General features: G+C 39.0%; 1 protein-coding gene across 5 annotated transcripts in view; it reads right to left on the bottom strand.

Moving 5' to 3' along the window:
* ECPAS (Ecm29 proteasome adaptor and scaffold) overlaps positions 1-23865 on the bottom strand; it is a 102505-nt gene that overhangs the window by 26699 nt on the left and 51941 nt on the right. For all 5 annotated transcript variants that reach the window (XM_079789856.1, XM_079789853.1, XM_079789854.1 and 2 more), the window contains 19 exons: positions 22624-22673; positions 21529-21595; positions 21316-21438; positions 19868-19971; positions 19344-19467; positions 18040-18120; positions 16854-17079; positions 16353-16444; positions 14617-14751; positions 13709-13871; positions 12854-13026; positions 11038-11139; positions 7988-8111; positions 6101-6246; positions 5603-5657; positions 4823-4937; positions 3850-3918; positions 2508-2625; positions 2045-2212 (listed from right to left, as the gene is read on the bottom strand). In XM_079789856.1, the coding sequence (XP_079645982.1) occupies positions 2045-2212; positions 2508-2625; positions 3850-3918; positions 4823-4937; positions 5603-5657; positions 6101-6246; positions 7988-8111; positions 11038-11139; positions 12854-13026; positions 13709-13871; positions 14617-14751; positions 16353-16444; positions 16854-17079; positions 18040-18120; positions 19344-19467; positions 19868-19971; positions 21316-21438; positions 21529-21595; positions 22624-22673 (2235 nt within the window). The remainder of the gene's footprint in view (positions 1-2044; positions 2213-2507; positions 2626-3849; positions 3919-4822; positions 4938-5602; positions 5658-6100; positions 6247-7987; positions 8112-11037; positions 11140-12853; positions 13027-13708; positions 13872-14616; positions 14752-16352; positions 16445-16853; positions 17080-18039; positions 18121-19343; positions 19468-19867; positions 19972-21315; positions 21439-21528; positions 21596-22623; positions 22674-23865) is intronic.

Here is a 23865-nt window from a genome sequence, read left to right as displayed (position 1 = left end):
CTGGACATGAAAATAAAACCCTCTGTGAGCCATCTAATGCCAACCACTCATATTCAGCCTCATCTCCAGTTCTTGGCACATACTACTCTACCTTCCATCCCATACTTGCTTAACTAACTCACAACTTGTCTTTCAAGATTCAAATCAGGCATCACCTTCACAGAAAAGACTGGCCTACTCTACCTCTGTGTTCCCACAGTACCTTCTCAAGCACACATCAGCCCTCCTAACTGTATTGCTCCATCACACTGAGACCTTGAGGGCAGGGACAGTGTCTCAGTTGTCTTTGCGTCCCTGGTACTTTGCACAGAGTCTAGCACATAAAGAAGTGTTATAAATACTCAGAATCAAAGATGAATTTAATTTCTTAAGCCTGTTTTGTTTTGATATACACATCAATTTGGTAATACAAACTGATGGCAGACTGATTCTGTGCTGATCCAGAGAACCTCAAACCTTACAGCTTCTCCATCTCCACTCTTGTAGAAGTTTTGTTATCTTCACTTATATGTAAGAAAACCAAGAGAAGTAAATAGCTTAACCAAGATTTAACAAAAAGATGTCTTTCAATGTCCACTTCTCTAAACATCCTTCACAGGGATCTCATCCACACTTGTGGCTTCACTTTCACTCATACAAAGATGATATTCACTCAGAGCTTGGGCCTCATGCCCTGAACTCAGATCTATAAAGCCAACTGGCCTATTAGATCTTGACTGACCCAATGGTACCAAATAATCTCATAGAGCAAATGAAACTCATCAATCCTTCGACTTGACCCCTAAGTACCTACCACCATAAAAAGGAACACACTCAACCTATTATCAGACTGAAGGGAGAGGAAAGGGCCATATCATATTCAGGGACTGTAATAAGGATCATGGAATTTATTTAAAGTGAACCATGAAGTCACTAAAGGATTTTAACCCAAAACAGCACAATCCAATTTGCATTTCTTTAAAAATCACTTTTACTAATGATAATCAAATGAAGGAAGGCAAAGAGAAAGATAACAACCTGTTCAAAAGGAAAAATAAAGAAGAGAATGGATTCAAGAAACACTCTAGAAGCAAAATCAATAGAATGTGCCACTGGATTCAATTAAGAATGACAGCAAGTTTCCTGGCCTGGGTAAATGGATGAACACTGAAAACAGATAGGGAAAGTTGTTTTTCTATGTTGTTGTTTTAAAATATGTTTTTACTGATTTTTATAAAGAGAGAAAGGGAGAGGGCGAAAGAGAGAGAAAGGAAAAATCGATTGGTTGCCTCCCATTAGCACCCTGACCAGGGATCAAACCTGAAACCTGGGTATGTGCCCTGACAGGAAATCAAACAGGCAACCCTTCCCAACTGAGCCACATCAGCCAGGGTGGAACATTGTTTTTTTCCAAGCCCTATTCTAGACTTGCTATGTCTAAGGTATTGTGAAATAACACCCAAGTTAAGATGTCAAGCAGCAGTTAGATAGATATGCAAGCCAGGAGCACAAGTCTTGTCTGGGCCAAAAATATAAGATTGGGAACCATCACAATAAATGCCCTTGAACTGATGAGCTCATCTAGAATGATAAAGCTGAGAGAGTAAAAGGTACTCAGAGGCAAGCCTGGAGTGGAGAAGTCCTAATATCTAGGAGTGGAATAGAATATGAGAAGCAGCCAGATTATAGAAAACTAAGAGAGAAAGACCACACTCAGTAAGTGCCTGCTTCCTTGTCTATCTCCTCAACTAAGTCAACTCCCTGAACGTGGGAACCATGGCCTGTTCTCCATTGCATCAACAGAACCTATGGACATATAGTATTCCATTTGTGTGAATATTCTGTCATTTCTTTACCCAGCCACCCAGTGGACACTTCGATTATTTCCATTTTTGAAACTTCAATAAATGTTGCCATGAGTATATTCAATACTTTGAAAGAAGAAAGAAAGAAATAAAAGAATTTGTATTTGTTTCAACAAATAAGTATACAAAATAAGAAAGGAAGATGGGCACTGGGTTCAAATCCTGTACATAACCTTAGACAAGAGGTCAGAGATACTTGCCGTTGTTTTGTCAGTGACCAATGCGTTCCAAATACTTGTCATGGCCTGTCTGATGCCAAGGTTGGGGTCAAACTGGTAACGATAGAGACGAGGAACTAGCTGAGGCAGAAAAGGAGCCAGCTGTTCTCCAGCTTTGGTAGCAATTACATTAAAACCAAAAGCAGCACCCTGAAAAAATATGATGAAGTGGGTCAGATACATCTGCTGCAGTAAAATATTAACATAGTCAATATATGAAGATCACAAAATTCTCCCTCCCAAACTTGCCCCTGAATTGAGCCTTTACTTTACTGGGTGTCCCAGCTTTACCAATCAATAACAGCAGCCATGTGGTGGTCTGGCTCTCTCTAATCACAGACTTTTACAAAACACCCTGCATATCAATTGCCACTGCCCACCAATGTAACAGATTTGGCATTGGAGGAAAATAAAAAATAAAAACTGTCCAGTGATAGTAACTTACCTTCCTTGAGTTCCACATTGCATGATGGTTTGCCAAATTCATAAATTTATACACCAGGTCTGGCTGACTAAGATCACTGGCCAGAGAACAAAGCTCCTTGTAAGTAGAGAGGCCCTGACTTGAAAACAAACAGAAAGTATGTAATAATGTATTGCTCTATCTCTGACCTAATGAAAATTACATTACCAATATTACTAGGACATCTTAAAATTATGTTTTTACTAAATTTTCAATATTGGATTACCTCATCACTGCAGAGGGCAGAGAACCAGACTAAAAAGAATATAAAGAGTCACCTAATCTAGTATCACCAATGCCTGGTAAATGACTTCAACACCCCTGCAACTCTCATGGAGGTAGAGCTCTCACCAGCTCTGGAGGCAGCTCGGTGACCCTTCATTATATTGTGCATGAATCTCTCTCACCATCATGAGACTGACTTGAAGATAACCGCCGTCTTCCTTGGGGTCTTTTCTAGCTAGAGCACACAGCCTTGGTAATAACATCTTGAGTCCTGTTAATTTTCCTCTGAACAAATAATATTTGCTCAAATACCTGATCACTTGGGTTAGTTACTTTGTGAAAAGCAAGTACTTTTTAATACCCAGGGAGAGTAAGTAAATGGAAACAACTCTCCACGTGAAAACCATGAGCTAAGGGAGCACCTCAGGAAGAGCCAATGCTGCTTCCTAATGCTGCAGGCAGCACACAGCCAAATCTGCAATTTTCCCTGAGCATTTTTAGAGGAAAAGCAACAGTGTAACCACAATGGAATAATATCAGATAAAAGAGGGAGGGCTCTAGGAATTATTTGAAATGCTAAATTGGTAGACTTCAAGACACCAACCAAGTCGAGTCCTCCCAGTCCCACGCCTCCCCCCACAAACCAGGTGCAGTGGATCCCCAACTATGCAGCCAGATTTCCCTCCGCCTCCAGGATTCACTGTCTGGGAGCTGACAGAACTTCCTGGATCCAAGGTTAGGCTCAATGAAGGGTCGTGAAGGCCTGGCTCCTCAAAGCAGGAAAAGTCTAAAGGGCCACCCAACGCCAGCTCCAGAGCTCCTGGCGAGGTCAGTATCTGCAAAGTGCTGGCCCGATCCTGCTTCCTCACTCTCCCCCCCCTCCCCGGGGGATGACCCAGACATTCTTCAATAAACCTCCAGCATACCAATCTCCATCTCAGAGGTGGTTTCCCCCAGCCTACATTAGGCTTTCTCCATAAAAGTTTTCTCCTTCCACTAACACAACATTGTCTAGGAGGGTGGAAATAAATTTCATGAGTGCTCTATTTACCAAACTAAAGATGTCTACAGGACTGATCCACGGATTGGACACACTTACCCATCAGGTGTTTTGCCAAGACCTCCCCCTTGAAATACCACTGTCTCTCCAGAAACTTCATGTTTAATTCTAAACCAAAACAACATTAAAAATTTAAATTAGACTCAAATTTTTCATACCAGCATTCAACTAATTGATACATTTCATTCCCAAACTGATAAAATTCCCTGTCAAGTAGCTACCAAGTACAAGATGTAACAGTCGACTACTCCTTTCCATCAGCCTGAGAATTTTATAAAATAAAGTCTAGAATAAATAAATAAACCCCCATATAAAAAAGCATCCCATATAAATACACTGAATTAAATGCTGTCTTCCTGCCCTAACCGTTTTGGCTCAGTGGATAGAGCGTCAGCCTGCGGACTGAAGGGTCCCAGGTTTAATTCTGGTCAAGGGCATGTACCTTGGTTGCGGGCACATCCCCAGTAGGGGGTGTGCAGGAGGCAGCTGATCGATGTTTCTCTCTCATCGATGTTTCTAACTCTCTATCCCTCTCCCTTCCTCTCTGTAAAAAATAAAAATGTTTTTAAATAAATAAATAAAAATAAAAACTACCCTTCCTACAATGAAGACAACATAAAGCAGCATCCAATTAAATTATGAGAAGGATATCCTCTCTCATACTCTTCACAGATCAGACTCTGAGCGATGTGCAAGCTTCCTTGCCATGTCTTTGTTTTCATTTAGCCAACAGTAATTATAGTGTTTTTGTAACCCAATGCTTTAACTATCCTGAGATCATTCAGTTTTCAAAATCTGACCTACTAGCATGCTTCCAAATAGTACTTTAGTTTACTTTCTAGACAGTAATTACGCTGCTATTCACAGCATAACAAACACTGACTTTCAATTTAGCAAAGACTTAATAAACAGCAATATAAAAAGTTGAATTTTCCTTCTTCCACTGCATATTCTTAGTATGTGCAAAACTTGTCTTATGTGTTCAAACCTGAAAATTTCAAGTTCACTGTACCTTTTGCCAGTCATAAGTGTTTCTACGAGTGTAGAAACCAATTCCTGTTGATCTTGTTCATTGCCCAGTTCATACACCAACCCAAGGCCTTTTGAAGCAACATCTTGGCTAAGTTCTACACAAAAGTCAGACAAAATAATATTGCTTTAAGGAAAATTTGTCTACTGGCCATCAAGTTGAAATTTTTAAAAACTTGTAGCATTAATCCAAAGGAATATCAAAGTAAAGATATGAGACTAAAATCAATCTGCCTATTTTATTAAAAATGTACTAAATCACCTCAGTGGACATGGCCCCAAAAGTCCCTGTACTGAGGACTACATTCACAGTAGATCCAACCCACAAACCAAGTCAAGATTGCTGGGCCTCAGTGTACAGCGCAGAGTGACAGAGGATCAATGGACCCAAGATGCACACGTGAGAGGCTGACACCTTGCAGAATTCCAACACACCCACATCCAATTGTTTTTAATGAAAAGTCAAACAAGACCATATGTTTAAAACAAGTTATAAAGTGAAGCTACTATTCGCTCTCTCCTGGCCTAGATCATAAAGAGGAAAGGAATCAGAAGTAGAAGAAAGCTATTATTTAGTAGAAGGGCTAATGTTAAAGATGGCCTCAGCTCCATTTTTAAATGCAAAACTGAAGAACATGATTTAATTAGAAAATAAGTAAGAATCAAGTTTCCTGTACCCCTATTTCATTAATAGATTTTTTTTTCAAAATTTGAAATATAAGTTTAATGATGTTTGGAAATCAAATATTTACCAATAACCTACCATCATTTTCTGACAAAACGGACACAAATGCGCTCTGAATTTCTTTAAGATGAGACTGAAAGAAGAAAAGAGGCACTGAGAAAAGTGAAACTCCTCCTCTACAGGAGAACAAGAATCTTCCTCTCAGGATACACAACACCTGTAAGATCTGAGGACCAAGGCAGTCATGAGCCCTGCAATGCTCTCATCTAGGAGGGTGGCCAAACTACTGAAGGTGGGACCGCCTACAGGTAGTCTAATGCACACAGTCTGAGCCTCCGCATCCTCACCACTCTGGTTGTATGCCTTCCCATTTAGAATCATCTTCCAGCCAGTATGTATCAGCTGCCATCCTTCATTCCTTCATGTACAGTTTATTTCAAAATATCTGTTATCGGTTAATGGTCCTTACTTCAGATTGCCTCACCTTCATACACTTTCCTTCCTACCACCCTTCAATTATTAAGATTTCATAGCAGTTTCACCAGTAGAGCTGATCGCATTTATAGCATGGCTTACCTTCACTTCTTTATGGGTACTCAGCTTCCTCACAAGGGAAAGGAGCCAGATACAGGCTGCCTGCCTCACGTGTGGATTGGGGCTGGTGATATGTTTATTTAAAATCACATCCAACACCCAGGGAACCACATCATTCACTTTGGCTCCTGGGGGAAAACAAAGAATGATGAAAAGAAATCAAAATAACCAAATAGAGTTTCCTGAAAAAATTAAATTTTAATCAACATTTACTCAATATAGCAATCCTGTACTTACGTGACTACGGTGTTTAAATAAATTGCTGAAGAAACTGATAATCATTCATGTCAAAACCTAGCATAAGCTAAATAACCTTTCAAAGGTACTCAGGTTTAGTCCCTTAGAATGAAAAAGTATCCCCATAATGGAGGAAGCTCTGTATGTGTAGGTGCAGAGGGTATATGGGAAACCTCTGTACCTTCCTATTAATTTTGTTGTGAACCTAAAACTTCTCTTTAAAAAAAGTATTTAGAAAAAAAGTATCCCCAGTCTCCCTAGTCTCAGCACTTTTTCTTTCTCTATTATATCTTTCCCACCCCCCATCTAAAAACTAACACACAAACCAACCTCTTCACTTTCCTCTCCAGCTATTCTGCTACTTTTCTCCTTTCCTTTATTTCCTCAGGGTCCCTCAACCTCTACACTACTGCCCCTGGGGGCTGGATAGTTTGTGGTGGGCACGGTCCTGTGCACTGTAAGGTTTAGCAGCATCCGGGGCCTCCACCTACTGGAGACCAGCCGCACTGACCCTCTCAGGTACCTGGACATTTCCAAATGGCAAAAGCTCCCTCTCCTAGTCGAGAACCACTGCTTTACATTAAACCATTTCAAAATAGTTATCTATACTCATGCTCTATATTTCTCTTATTTTTTTCCTAAACCCACTCAAAAATCAGTCTTTTACCTTCCCCACTCCATAGAAATTACTTGTAAAAGTCAACCATTACCATCATGTTGCTAGCTTCAATGACGACTTCTTGCTTCTCATCTGAACTGATCTATCAGCAGTATATATGCCCCAGTTGATCCCCATCCCACCCCACCACACATCTGTTCATAGATTTTCTTCACTTCACTTCCAGGATGCCTTTTCAGAGTGCTCCTTTTCACCTGTCCTTTCCTGGTTTATTCTAAACTACCCAAACCTGAAACTCTGGGGAACCCAGAGCTCATTTGTTGAACTTCTCTTTTCTACTCACTCCCTTGGTGATCACATCGAAGTTCATGGCCTTAACTACTATCTCTACATGATCCTCCCAGATTTCCAACCTGGAACTCTTCAACATTCCATACTCATACATCCAATTGTCTTCTAGATCTGTCCTTCAGGTGAGTTGGGACATTCCAACACAGACCAGGAGGAGTGTGGAGGAACAAGAGCCAGTGAGGCAATTTTCCCTGCTCCCTCCCACCACCACTCTACAAAAATGTATCTCCCACAGCCTTCCCCAGCGTAAGTAAAAATTCCATTCTTCTAGCACAGAGGCAGCTGAAGGGTGAGCAGAAGACACTGAAGCCTCATAATGTGACAAAGGGTTAGGGGATACATCATTGGGAAACTGCTATGCCTACACTTGTAAAATTGGCGTAATACACCAATCCTCATGAAAAGAGCACAAATTTGAAGGTACCCATAGCTAACGCCCTGCTTGCTTGCCAAAGGACTAAAAAGGGAAGTTCTCATTCATGATATGCTCACTCTCCTTTAACCAACTATTTCTCTTGACTGAACCAAACTAAGACAGATGTAAGTATGTAAAGAAGAGTTAAGATTGAATGGATACATTTTTCTTTTGCTTCAAATGTGGATAAAGAGAACAGAAAAGGGTTACTTGGGCATTACAGATCAATAAGCTGAAGATTTGGTACCAGCAGGAGGGGAGTACTCTTCCTCGGTCACCAGCCAGGCATCCCGGGCAGCCACGGAGCTGGTTCCTATCGCAGCACTGGTAATGGCCTCACCGATAGTGAATTGAAGTTCAATCTGCTTGGCCTGCAAAGAAGGAAATGCCATGAATCAGAGAAAACATTTTCCAATAGCATTCATTTTATGGAAAGGCTACTGAATACTGTTTCTCTCTTTTGCCTGGACTGCTTTCAGGCAAAAGTGAGGTATAGTGAAGGAATGGAGAAGGTAAGATGACTTGGAGATCTTTTACCAAGTCCATGTTGCACTCCTCTCCTCACCCTCTGTAGGGAACCATGAAACAGTGATTTTTAATCTTTGGAAGCATGATACCCTTAACCTGGGGGGAAGGGCATGGACTTAGAAGCCACACAGGTCTCAGTGCAAATTCTAGCTCTCTCTCTCACCAGCTTCCTACTCTTATTTAAACTGAGCCTCAACTGCCTTATATGTAATACTAGAGGCCCAGTGCACGAATTCATGCATGGGTGGGGTCCCTCGGCATGGCCTGCAGGGATTGGGCCAAAACTGGCAGTCCAACGCTGCCTGCCACTCCTGCCTGCAGCTCCCACTCATCCTGCCCCCAGCCCTCGAATCTGCCATGGGCTCACGCCCAGTCAGTCCTGATTGGGAGAAGCAGCGTTCACCAGCCATGAGCCCTGCATCTGGTTCCCAACCCCCCGGGGTGGGGGGAAGGGGGCGGGGAGGGCTAGGACACGATAGGCCAGATCAGCACTCCAAGCAGGCGGTGGGATGCCCTTACTGGCATAAGATCTGGATCTGTCCTGCTGACGTTCGCACTGGTTGTTGGGAGCCACCTGATGGCCGCTTTTATATCATTTTTTCCTTGCTGAGCATCTAGGGAGGGGAAGCAACCGCGATGCCCGAGGCAGACTTCCAGGAGGCCAGCAGCACTGTCGGGATCATGCCAGTGGTGCCGGTCCTTCAGTGCCTGGCCCATTCTCCAGATATTGGACCTGCAGGACTACTGAGGGAGGGAGTGGCTGCCGCCAGGCTGGTGAGCCACTGGGACGGGTGGGTCAGCTGAGCAGCACTCCTGCTGTTGGAGCGCACTGACCACCAGGGGGCAGCTCCTGCATTGAGCATCTACCCCCTGGTGGTCAGTGTGCGTCATAACGACTGGTTGACATCATTTGGTCGCTTAGGCTTTTATATACATAGATGAGCATAACACCCACCTCAGCAGGCTGGAAGGATTAAATGAGATGAATGTATAGAAAACTTCTAGTGGATAACTGATTTGTAATAACTGCACTAAAATAGCAACCACTATAATTTACTAACAACTCCTCTTTTCAATCATAAATTACATGATATCTACAAGTTATTCTAAAAGATAGATACAGAGGCAATAAAGCACCAGACAGACTGTCAAATTACAGAGGGAAGGCTGGGGAGTCTTGGGGAGGGGGGGGGGAGATCAACCAAAGGACTTGTATGCATGCATATAAGCACACCAATGGACACAAGATACTGGGGGAGTGGGATGAGGGCATGCAACAGTGGGTAGGGGAGGCTGGGGGAAAGTCAATGGGGGGTGGGGAAGGAGATATATGTAATACTTTACACAATTAAAAAAATCTTTATAGCAAAAGAAATAGAGAATAATAAAATATATGTGGTAAAATGTTAAAATTGGTAATCCTGGATAAGGGGTATAAAGAAGTTATTCATACTATCCTTACAAATACACTGTTAGTTTAAAATTATTTCAAAAATCAAATGTTAGAAAATTCTTTTCAGGAATTGTCAAATTTTTTAAATTTGATTTTGAAATTTTGGCATGATTACAAGTCACTGACTTAGCACAGAACTGGATCTCAGTTCCCTTTGGCATTGTGTACCATGAATTGAGAGAAATGGAAAAATGAAGAAATAAGATAATAAAGAACAGAAAGTAGGAGGGATATGGGAATGCTGACCTTTGTGGAGAGCTTTACAAGGCATACCTACAACAAGAATTTAGCCATTCCTAAGCTCAATCAACCAAATGAGATGTCAAATGCTGGTATCACATGCTTCCTATTCTGAGAAAAAGGGATTTAAGGGCTTCCAACCCAGCTTCCCTGGTCAAAAGGTTCTCTTGGCAACTCTAAACTGAGAAAAAGATACTTCAACACAGAGAATCCTGTAGTAGGGGTTCGTTTAATGTGCCTATTTTCTACATGTTTCCGATTGTTAATAACAACGAAGTTGGCATTACAAACAAAAACAAAACCCTTAACTCCATTTATGAATGATATGCTATCTATAATGCCTTAAATAGTCCAGAAATAAAGAAATAAATAAAAGAAATAAAAATAGGCACACGGGACTCATTATATTATCTCTTTACTTTGTGTTGTTTTATAATGAGGAGCAAAACAGACTTTGCCTTCAGTCTAGAGGGCAATTAGACAGTGATAAATGCTATGAAGAAGAAGAATGGAGGGTCATGACAGCATAGATAACTGAAGAACCTATGTACTCTAGCTTGAAGGGTCAGGGCAGGCTTTTCAAGGGGCACAGCAACAACCCAAGAAAGAGGGAAGTATGGGTCTTTAAAAAGCTAAGAGCAAAGGACGCAGAGGCTAGTGTACAAAAAGGTGAGGGAGTGACAAGAATCGAGGCTGGATCAGGGGCCAGATAGGGCTGCACTTAGACCCTCATCACACTGGGCCAGCAGCTGTCAAACGGCAGGTCCTCACTACACTGGAGGACAGAGCTAAGTCATCAGACGCAAGAGCAACTGGAATAGTAGCATCCACTCTCCACATCTAAGCGACTGGGTAGGTTTCCCCTCCTACCCACACTGCACCATGCTTTACTCAAAAATTATGAGAAAAGCACTTTCCCACATAAGTGATTTAGTCAATGCTATGCCAATCATCATGACGAGCCCAAGGCTGGCACTCAATAAGTACTTAGTGAATAAATAAATAAAAGCTTAATTTAAAATCTCACAGCATGCCTTTTGTTTGAATGACTAGTAATCAGAAAGCAATATAAATACCTCCACAGAATCCATCAGACCTTGCAAGAGGAGTTTCTGATGAGGAAAATCTCCATCCCCAACTGGAAAATATCCCAGTGTTTGGATTGCTCGTTCTTTCATCTAGAATAAAAGAGAATTATTTTTTAAAGCATATAACAGCTTTATCCCAGAAGAATGTTTCCAAAATGAGATGGCAGGAAGGGGGCTAACTAATAACACAGCAATGCATACATGGGTGTTTTTATAGTCTCCAATTTTACAGAATTATATCTGTAAGACATTGGAGGGAGAAAAACACCAAACTGAGTCCATTAAGGGTCCATAGGTGCAAAGAAGAAAAAAGAAAGCCTTTAACTAGGATTATTATCCTTCAAACCGTAACAGTTATAAATGTAGGTTCTGGGCCCAAAGAGATAAACCAAAGAACTTATATATACTTATATGCATAGCCCATGGACACAGGCAATAGGGTAGTGAAGACATGGGGGAGTAGGGACTGGGAGGAGTGGGGTAAAGGGCAGGGGGAGAGATATCTGTAATACTTGCAACAATAGAAAGTTTATTAAAAAAAAAAAAAAGAAAAAGAAAAGAACCTAAGATCAAATCACACATCCTGAATATTTCTGTAGCCTTTACAGGTATGTGAACTTAGGCAAGTCACTGCACCTCTCTATGACTCTGTTTCTTCATCTGGACCTTTTGGAGGATTCAATTAATTAATGTATGCAAAGCACTTAGCACATACCAGGCACATTACAAGTGCTCAACAGTGGTTAGTAATTAGTTAATAATGACAAGTAAAAACTACACTGTGGCCCTAGCCGGTTTGGCTCAGTGGATAGAGCATCGGCCTGAGGACTGAAGGATCCCGGGTTCGATTCCGGTCAAGGGCACATGCCTGGGTTGCAGGCTTGATCTCTAATAGGTGCAGGAGGCAGCCGATCAATGATTCTCTCTCATCATTGATGTTTCTATCTTTCTATTCCTCTCCCTTCCTCTCTGAAATCAATAAAAATATATATTTTTTTAAAAACTACACTGTGTGATCTTCCCAAGGATTTAAACAGTAGCTACACAAAGAATAAGATTACATATTTATTAAACTTATTGTAAACTGATTCTTCTACCTGTTAAATCATCTCATACTTCAACACTGAGATGCTTTGACCACAAAGGAAATGTTTTAAAGTCCATAAAAATTTTTACCTAAAACTAAAAAACTATAAATGTCCTTTCCCTCACAGATTACTCACACTGCTTACTAATGCCCAGTCTTCTTAAAACCAAAGAAGTCTTAACCTCACCACAGGAGGTTAAGACTTAGATTTGGTCTGAAATAACAAAAATCATCAAATTATTTAACACTTTATTATCCACCTTTTGTATGACAAAAGAATTGATGCATTTAATTAACACTTTATCTAAATCTTAACCTTTTGCACTCGGATGTCAAGTATGACTTGACATGGTTAGCATCGGAGGTAGCTCGTATGTATTTGAAATATAAAAAAATCCAAATAAATAAGTTTGTATGAAAAGAAACTCCAGTTTTTTATTCTACTGCCTCACTTTGTAAAATCTGGGGTATTTAAAAAATTAAATCCCGAGTAGAATAAAGGAATCGAGAAAAAAGCAAGCGAGTGCAAAGGGTTAATAGTTATTGCCTACATTGGGGTAACTGGGTCAAATGGTGCACACACAAAGGTTATGCACAAATCATCCCTAACTCACCTAGACTTTCCTCTCACATTAAACCCTCTTCCAGCTGCAATGCCATCCTAATTACAATTCATATATAAATTTCAAAAAGGAAGGAAAAAAGGAAGAGGCTTACCTTATTTGTTTCTTTGCTGGAGGGTATTCTATTTAGCAAGCTTTCCACAAGATGCTGCTTGGTAAAGCCAGATCCCTCACTGGGGATTGGGAGAGGACCATTTCTGCCAATTTCACCCAGGGCTGTACAAGCAGCAATTGCCAGGAGGGGCGATGTACTGTCCAAAAATGATCCTGTAAACACATTTAGACAAAACTGAGAAGAAAATACTATTATCCTTGTAAACCAAAGAAATGTGTTCAAGATTTTTTTAAAGACAATAAAACAAAATCAACGTCTATAGTATCTTCTAGTTAATTCATTAATGTTTACGTAGTAAACATAAAAAGGGGCTATACATATAAGTATCTAAACAGATAAAAAACAGTGGAAACAGGGCATAAAGTAGTGTCATTTTTTAATGTTTGAAGTTTTTCCCATAATAGAATCATGTTGTAAAATATACAGTAAGACAGAAGAAGGTAGTTTTGTTATTAAAACACAGAATTTATTTAGCATCGAGTAAGGTTTACACAAAGGCTTGTTCCTTTAAAGTTCACTGCTGTAAAAAGAAATAAAAATGGCCCTATCCGGTTTGGCTCAATGAATAGAACATCCGCCTGCAGACTGAAGGGTCCCAGGTTTGATTCCAACAGGAAGCACATGCCTGGGTTGTGGGCTTGATCCCCAGTAGGGGGCGTGCAGGAGGCAGCCAATCAATGATTCTCTCTCATCACTGATGTTTCAATTTCTCTCACTCCCTTCCTCTCTCTGAAATCAATATAAATATATTTTTTTAAAAAGAAAAGTGCTATAATTAATTTTAAACTAATGCAAAAATTGTGATATCCAAACCAGCATGAACACATTAATTACCTATTGTCTCTGTGGCGCTCTGAATGAGTTCCTCTTGTTCAGGCAGGAAACCAGCATTTGTCTCCAGGTCTTGTTGCTCTGCCATTCTCATTTTCTTTTTAGCCAAATATCTTCCTATGGTGAATCCCAATGCGAGCACGGATCCGTGCTGTATCTCCGGGCTCTGAATTTAACAACACAATAGCATATGTCTGTTTCTCTCTCACATGTGCAAGAATACACTGAAATAACTGTGTTTATTAGTCATCTCTCCAACAAAACATAAGGCCAAAGAATAAAGTGATCTTTGAGGTTCTACTGGATGCTAATGAATTAGGTTTAGGGAACAAGAGAAACTTTGAGTTTCTAACACAGATAATTCCAAGAAGTTAAGCTGAGTCTTGATTAACTTCAAGATTTAAATTCCCTAATCCCACTCCCACTCCAACTCCGGGAGAGGTGGCTCTCTTGCATGTTCCTATAGCACCCAAACTTTCTTCTAGCTTATAGCACTTAGGTAACTTATGCAATTACACTATCATAATTTTCCAGCATAATTTCTCCCTATTGCCAACCAAATACAATAAACAGATCCTACTTCTAATTGCTCAAACCTCCAAACACAAGGTAAGTAAGCAATAAAATATTTGAAAGCATGTGGTATTTACTGATAGGACAGGCACAATGATAGGCAGCAACATATGTATTTACTCCCCATTACATTCCTAGCACCTAAAACAGTGCCTATCAGACACAAGGCACTCAAATTTGTCGAATGAACTGATTCAATTATCTCATTTAAACTTTACAATCATAAAAGTTCATTTTACAAATGAGAATGCAAGAACTAAAAATATACTAGATATTTTTTTGTAAAATTCTACTATCTCCCATAAAAAAAAATGAGTAAGACCATACTGGTAACATACATGATTATTTTTTGTAGTCTTTATAAGCTGTTCTATCATCGACTTCAACTCATTTCCCGACACTGTGGATACCACCACAGAATAAAACAACGCTGCCAGTTCACGCATCTCTTCTTTACTGCTGTTCATCAGAGTCTGAGTGGTATAGAAAAATATTTTTATAATATATATATCTTCCTGCTGATAACATCTAACATTTAAGATTAAAATAAATGATACATTATATTGTTCAATCTATTGGACATAAAAACACAAGGTACTTCAAAGTGAAATAAAAGTTGAATTATATACCAAATTTCATCAAAGATAGAAAGTATAAACAGGTGGAATTAATACACATATGATCTAAAACAGAGGTTAATAAATGTTTTCTGCAAAGGGCCAAATAGGCTTTGTGGGCCATATGGTCTCTGTCATAACCCCATCCTGCCACTGCAGTGCAAAAGCAGCCACAGACAATAAACAGGTGTCTCTTTGTTTCAAATCAGCTTTATGGACACTCCAAGTCTCATTTCAGGAAGTGTTATTCATTTTTGTGTGTGTTTTTTTCAACCACTTAAAAACGTAAAAACCATTCTTAGCCTGCAGGCCATATAAAAACACACCAGGTTTGGCACATGGACTGGAGCTTGATGACCCCTGATCTACAAGATCAAACATCAAACTCTCTAACATCATTTTAAAATCAGCTAATATTCACAAAGAATAAAAACCTTTTAAACTAGAAGAAATTTCATGAGAGCAGATTTTCCAAAAGTGTAACACTCACACCTCTTGGTCAATTTCATTCATGCTTTCACACAGAAAGAGATAATCTGTACATTTAACCATAACTCAAGCTGCAATTATGTAGCACAAAAACTATATGGGCCATACCCATACCAAGAAAATTATTCATTGTTTAACTGAAATTCAAATTTACCTGAGCATCTTGTATTTATTTCTAAACCTGGCAATTCTTTTGGTGTGACCATGGGATGAAAACATTCTCCAACACAGTTGGCGAGAGTGTAAATTGGTACCACTCATAAGGATGTGCACTGTCAAAATTGCTAAAATGCATGTACTCAACTCCACTTCTCCAGGACCCATTAAAAAACATACTTCCTCATTTTCAAAATGACAATTGTTCATTGCAGCAGACTAGAAGTACCCTAAGTGGCCATCAGTAAGGATTTATATAAATTATGGTACATTCATACAGGGGAAAACAATGAAGCTGTTAAAGAGGATGCTCTCTCTGTAATTACATAGGAATACCTCCATGTTTCAGTGGTAAATAAAACAAGTAAGGTATAAAACTAAGTGACAACTGGGCTACCTTGTGTAAAATAAAAAATAAAAATAAAAAATGCTTATTTTTATTGGTGTATATATGCATAAGTAAACTCTAGAAGGTACACCACTTATAAATAAGTGATGATCATGTATATTTGTCAGTGAGAGAGGGACAGGAAGCTGGGGGATTTGGATAGGTGGGAGACATTTTACATATTTTTTCTTAAACTAGATAAATGCTAAACTTTAAAAGACAGAAAAATAATTATTTTGTATTCATATGACTCTCAATTCATCTCCCACTCTCACCAGATGGATCATTGAGATACAGTAACCTACACGTTTCTCAGTAAGTGTTTGATGATGAGAGAGTTTTCATAGGAACACTAACAAGAAGATAAAATCATGAGACTTAAAATATGCAGACTCAAAGAGAAAGATATATGCACAGGGTATACCTTTATCCATTCTGTTTTGTCTACAAACTTGGTAGCCAGCTTTTCTGGATACACTGAGACAGCTTCCAAGAGACAGTACATGACTGGCAAACCTAAATAAGAAAGAATTCAGAACCATTTTAATTTCAAGAGAAGTGATAAACATCAGGGATCACTAAATTCCTTTAGGAGGCAGTCCCTAGTTCTATAAAGGAAAAATTAACCTAAATAGCGTGTGACAATACAGCATATTTACAGACTGGTTATCTATACTAAGCAGGCCTGTTCTTCACACCCACTTTTAAAGTAAAAATATCATCTATTATCACCATTTATTTCTGAAAAGAGAAACAGTGCATCAAGGATGAATCAGATAAGTTTAGAAAAAGAAACAAAAAAGACTAATGTTCAATCACAGTAGTGAAGAGAAAAAGTAATTTTGCTATAAATTCTTAGCTGAGCTTAAAATTAGATTTTTTCTCAAGTGCTATAATATCTGTCCTCAGCATCACAACCTCCTACCTCCAACACCTGCTAACAGCTGCTGAAGCAGGCCGATGTAGATCTGAACAGGGTTGGTTTCTCCACTCTTGGAAGAAGATGACGAGGATGTTGCCTGGTTGCCTGACATTAAAGTCCTTATATAGCGTCCAATGGCTGGGGCATGATCTTGCATATCTGCCAAACTCTGAGAGGTGGGCACCACCCCCGCACTGTGAGCTAGGCACATTCGTAAGTACAGAACTATCTAAAACAGAAGGAAGAACACCAGGTAAGTTTCTCCAAAAACCAACGTGGGAGGATATTCTTCAAGTAACAGCTTGGACTCCTCTACCTTCTTCATAAAGCTATTCAACAATCCCCACAGAAACTGAAAAACATGACCCAATATGTTAACTGAAATTACCATAATGGAGTAAAATTTACCAAATAAGCTTTCACAAATCCAAAGAGTGTTCTTTAGTGGCATTTAACATAGTTAAAATGCAAACTCAACTCCTAAAGTCTAAAAAAATTACAATACTCTGTGTATGTGTTTGTGTGTGCTTGCGAGAGGGAGGGAGGGAGGGAAGAAGGGAGGGAGAGAATGAGCAGAAACCTGGGGCAAATAACCTACTCCTGTGGAAGTCCAGTTGTATTTAATGTCCACTGACACAAGAATTTGAGAAAATGGGTTCCAATAATCTACAGAAGAGCAAATATGACACCATAAAAACCTCTGATATAAACTGGCGGCTAAGGAGTCCTCTGAAAGCTCATTCCTTGACAGCTAAGAAAGGACAGGCAGCAATTTCATTGTGAGGAATCTTACTCTCGTCGTTTAATTAATGCAAGTCAGTGACCTAAACAACAGAATTTCCCTTAGTAAATGTGACAAAAGTGAATCTCACTCTCCAATCTCCAAAACTAGATAATCCAAACAACTTCATATCTAACTTGCTGTAAAATCTCAATAGTAATCAATGTGGAGCATCCAGTTCTTTCACAAAGAGAATCTCAGCTGAGATAAATGTATTTATCTACTCCTCTATGAATTAAAATAATACCAATTACCATTACTGTTTTCCTAATAAACAACTATAAAGAACAATGACACCACAATATGAATTTATCTAGAACACAAAATATATGCAGACATCTCTTTGGGTGTGACATTATCTTTTAGAATCTTTATAGAACACAAAACAGAAATATATGCCAATCCTACCTCCCCAAAGGCTGCTGGATTAAATGGAAGGACAGTGGTCCCAGTCATGTACTTGGCTGGAGTTTTCATTCGATGGGAAGCCTAGCAAATAAGCCCAAAACAAACACCATTACTGAACAATGGAGCACATGTCCTTCCTCAGTTTGGAAATAACTGTACTTCAAGCTGCATTACTGTTTGAAACGGGTTCTTTCTACTCAAAACATTTTCCATTAATCATGCTATCATGTTCCTCACTCTAAATGACAGGTGGGCTGCCTTTTCTTCCTCATGTTTTTACTGGTTTGTTTTAAAAAGAATAAATATTTACGGACACAGCCACCCCAGGCCACTGCATGCCAGCTCTTTATTAACAATTGAAGCAGGAAGAAAATTGCGCACAAGAGCATCTTCTGACCACAAATAGGACTGTGCGATGGAGAAAAGAATCATGGCTGCTTAGTACTGACCCTCCAACTCCCTTCAGGTGGCTATCTGAGCAAAAAGCTAGAACCACCAGTAGAGGCAGAATATGCTGGAGTACCCCTTCCCCCACCCCTCCTCATCATACTCAAAGAAACACTGATTAAACAGTGGAACGGGATCAGGGCTGGGGGTCAGGACTGCCAATACTCTCTGACCTATCAACAGAGAACACTGACAAAACAGGTGGCTTGCAAAAGCAGATGTGATGTTCTCTTATGATCACAGTGGAAAAAATCTGAACTGTTCCTGCATCATTCTTACACTTAAGGTGCCTTAAGTAATGTCATTAAAAATAAAAAGGAGATGTATTTTTAAGCATGTCATACCAAGGGAACAAGTTGCAAAATACAGCCAAAGTGTTGAAGATAAAAGAAATTGCAACCAATTTAGATTTGGTCAAAAGAGATCAATTACATTTGAAAATAAATTTTTTCTCTTCATTTTGTACCTTCCTCTTATTGTAAATATATTGACACTGTTAGAACTGTTACTACTATTCAATACTTTTTTTATTTTATTTTATTGATTTTTCACAGAGAGAAAGGGAGAGAGATAGAGAGCCAGAAACATCGATGAGAGAGAAACATCAATCAGCTGCCTCCTGCACACTCCCCACTGGGGACGTGCCCGCAACCAAGATACATGCCCTTGACCGGAATCGAACCCGGGACCCTTCAGTCCACAGGCCGACGCTCTATCCACTAAGCCAAACCGGCTTCGGCACTACTATTCAATACTTAATGATGATAACATTTTAAAGGTGTCACCTAAAATATGTATGTTTAATTTCATCATCCATTATATAACTCAAACTAATTATCTGAAGTCCAATGCCTTACCTTTTCTTGGATATAATATACCATTTCTGGGAAAGAAGGCATCTGCTTAGAAGCACTTTCTTTTCTGTTTTTACCAGGAAGACACCTTAATACTCGCTGTGCTTCTCCATGGACTTCTTCCCGTCTTTCAGACAAATAAGAATAAAAAATCAATTTTACCAATTGTAGAATAATCATTTGAAGACAAAGAATAGCAATTTTATTTGGCAGCTGAAGTTTTGAGAAAATGCCTCAAATATATTCTTGGCTATCTAAGCAGGGTCATAAGATACATTATAAGAAATTACTTCTTTTTGGCAATTTCTTGAGATTTGAAGTCATGTGGCTTGCATTTTTGAATTTTACCCACAAGTAAAAAAAAAAAAATGAGACAAATTTTTATATCATACGAAGGGACATACTTTTTAACTCTTTAATAAATTGCTTCTAAATTCCATAGACCAACATTTCAAACATAATTTTAGTAATGCTTGAATAAATTTAAAATGAACCCAAATTCAAAATTAACACCTTTTAAAACTTACGGATCTCCTGCAGCTAGTAAGAGCAAATATCTGGAAGGTATATGATCTGAGGGAAACACTGTGCTGGCAAATTTCACAGCCACCTGTCGAACTTGAACTTCAGGCTATATGACATACAAACACACACAAAAAACACCCACAGATTAAAAATAATTGCCAATAACTCATTCTAGTCAGGATAAGTCATATTAATTGTATACAATCAAAAGTTAATTTGCTATTTCAATAAGTATGTCTAAAACAAAATCAAGACAAAGCAATTGTGCAAGATCTTTGACCATGTTGCTTAAAAGTCTTTAGATAGTGATATTACTTAAAAAGTACTTCTATGATCTAAGGCAGTGGTTCTCAACCTTTCTAATGCCGCAACCCTTTAATACAGTTCCTCATGTTGTGGTGACCCCCAACCATAAAATTATTTTCGTTGCTACTTCATAACTGTAATTTTGCTACTGTTAATGAATCGTAATGTAAATATCTGTGTTTTCCGATGGTCTTAGGCTCTACAGCAGCGGTTCTCAACCTGTGGGTCGCGATCCACAGGTTGAGAACCGCTAGCAGGGTTGCCTGTGGGTTGCGACCCACAGGTTGAGAACCGCTTGCAGGGTTGCCTGTGGGTCGCGACCCACAGGTTGAGAACCGCTAGCAGGGTCGCCTAAGACCATCGGAAAACACAGATATTTACATTACGATTCATTAACAGTAGCAAAATTACAGTTATGAAGTAGCAATGAAAATAATTTTATGGTTGGGGGTCACCACAACATGAGGAACTGTATTAAAGGGTCGAGGCATTAGGAAGCTTGAGAACTACTGATCTAAGAGGATCTTTCAAAGAAAGCAGGAAAACCCACAAAGACCACAGCCAGAGACTTTCTCTCTATACATGCACATCCTCAGCCCAACCTTGGGACCAAGGTCACCGTGAAAGTTTCTAGCCACAACCTATTTTTCCCCAACTCTCAAACTCAAAGTCACATGAGTCAAATTCAGATATTTTGCAGGGAATATAGTTTACTTGGAATCCCTACAAATTTGAAGCAAAATATCTCATGCTTTTTCAGATTAGTTCTAAAGTTAAAACTGACTCCAAAGCAAAGTTTCAATTACATAAGTATATTAAGTTAACTTAAATAGACTAATAATCTATGAATACAAAGTTCAACCAGAAAAGCAGAATCTAGCTCAGCTGGTGTGGCTCAGTGGTTGAACATCTACCTATGAAACGGAAAGTCATGGTTCGATTCCTGGTCAGGGCACATGCCCGGGACGCTGGCTCAATCCTCAGTGTAGGGAATAGGGGAGGCAGTCAATCAATGAGTCTCTCTCATCATTGATGTTTCTATCTCTCCCTCTCCCTTTCTCTTTGAAATCAATAAACATTTTTTTTTAAAGCAAGATGCATATACTACCAACCATTAGAGTTCACATAGTTGGTTTGGACCTACCTTTATCAAGTATGAAGCCACAAGTGCCTCCATGAGGGTTCGCTGTGCTCCTTCCAAAGTACTATAAGCTCCAACCATCATAGATAATGCTTCTTGAATAGCAAGTCGAGTCTCGGGCTCTTCCTAAAAGAGAATAAAAAGTGTTTCCCTCCTTATTGGGTTTCCAGGTGAGCATCCAAGCAGAAAGCAGAAACTGGCCAGGTGTTTCCCTACCTTGCACAGGGCTTCAAAGAGCTGCTGCACAAGAGCTATATCCTTAGTGAACAAATGGGGCATTCGACTGTAAGAAAATACAAGACTACCTTTACTATCATAAATTTCCATAATATGGAAGAAAATGAAATTAAATACAAATTTTCCTGAACCTGCAATTTCATCTCTGGACATCATGTCAGCATCATTAGGTTACTTACCCAAAGAGCCAAATATTTTTATAAATAAAAATTTAATACTTCAGCTATCTAATCCAAGTAACCCTTGACTAATAGACACATTATCCAGATATTTTCTTCATTATATTCCATGCATTCAGTTAATATTTCTGATTTTAATATAAAGAAAACAGATAATTAAGACTAAATTGCTATTTAAACTAAAGGCTAGTGTGATAAGGGGCTTTGTTACTTCATACCAACAGACAATGGACAAGGTGCGCTGATAAGTCTGCGCTGTATCAGCTGATCTCGGGCGGTTTTCTGAACCCTAAAGTTTCCTTCCCTGCATAGAAAGAAGAGCAAGACCTAGTCTACACAGGCCAAAGCAGAACATGCATCAGGACTAAAAGTAGCACCTGGTGCCACTGAGGATGCTGACCTCTAACTCCCTGCTTTGAAATATAGTGAAGGAAAGGAAACCAGGAGGAACTGGAAGGAGGAAAGCATACTAAGCAGAAGAAAAAAATCCATCTTTGGAAACCGGGCCATTCAGAATCCTAATATAATACTATCAGAAAAGAGAATCACTAGCAAACCTTGATTATGGGGATTATAAAGACTAATAGTAAATAGCAACAAGAACACCTGAGGTCAAATGTTTCTAGCATACAAGAAAATGTAACCTATCATGACACAATCCAGTTCAAAATTCATTTCAAGACTACTATTTAACATGGTAACATATCTTTAAGTGCAAATTAAAATTTCTCATATAATATTCCTGCTACAAGGAAGACATTTCTAAACAACCTATGGCCATTAAATGCATTTCCTTTCACAATCAAACAAACTTATTCTCCATCCATTATTAAATGACACATAACTTTTCTTAGTATACAACAGGATATCTCTCACTGAAAAAGAATTTACTCACCTGGAGAGTTTTCCAACAGCTGAATATGCCATTGACAGTAGCTTAGGGTCCTTGAAATTAAGAAGAAAAAAAAAGAACAAAAACAGACACAAAAAAAACAAAAACACAGTAAACGGCAAAACCTTTTGCTGCAATTACATGCATTACTTTACTCCTTGATAAACCTGGTCTCACTCTACCTAACTGCATGATATTAGCATCCAAACAAAACAAACAGAACAAGTCTAAACCCAGAATTCATCACACTAATTAAAGGGAAAAACAAATAAAACCTTTTATCCCCAACTCACTCCCAAAAGAAAATGCAGTGGTCATATATGAAAATGTTTCTTAGCTGGTGCTAAGTTCAGGATCTTTTCAACACTATGTAACCTGCAAACACCAAAATTCATTTTCAACACATTAGGAAAAGTTTATAAACTTATTAGAAAATTCAGCACTCATCTAACAATCTAAGATCCTCCCTTTTTCACCCAAAATTGCAGTGAGCAATTCCTATAAAATCTGCACTTCTCATGTCTTCCACTATAAAAAATTAAAGGGATTACAGTCATCAAGTAAGTTAGTGAGATTGCCTCCTCAAAAAAATGTTACATGGTTTAATGGAAACCAATTGTTTGTCTGATTACTAAGAAAAAAATAACATTTGTGTGAGCTGAAGTCTGTACACTTAACGTAGGATTCACTCTCCCACACCTAGATGACCACTCTTATGGATTCAACTTCATGGATTCATCATTGGGAAGACATGCAGGTGTCACCTTCAAGTAAGGGGATTAGGACCCTGTGGTTTATCTGGCCTCTCTAATCTATTTTTAAATATATAAATTCTCCTAAAAAGCCCCAAAGCATTTTACTATCTACCAACATCCAAAGCATCTGACTATGTATGCCATAAAAATAATCTGGTTCCTAGGCCTTAAAAACCACACAAGCACTATTCAATAGAAGACAGGACAGCCAGGCCCAACACTGCCCCCAAAGCTCAACTGCATAACTGCACAACTAATTAACAGCTTTTGACTAATAATAATATCTACTAAGGTGCCTTCATTGTGCTGAATAACTTATGTGCATATTTCATTTAATGTTCACAATAACTCAACTAAATGGTATTATTTTCATTTTTCTAATAAAAATCAAAGGTCCAAAAAAGCAAGTAACTCAACAAAAAGCAAAACTAGGATTTGAACTCAATTCTAACTCCAAGTGGCAAAATCTTAATCACTATGCTATTGCAAA

Source organism: Cnephaeus nilssonii (genome assembly GCF_951640355.1).
Source record: "Cnephaeus nilssonii genome assembly, chromosome: 14".
In the NCBI taxonomy this organism is placed as follows: Eukaryota; Metazoa; Chordata; class Mammalia; order Chiroptera; family Vespertilionidae; genus Cnephaeus; species Cnephaeus nilssonii.
This window is presented reverse-complemented; position numbering and strand designations above follow the sequence as displayed.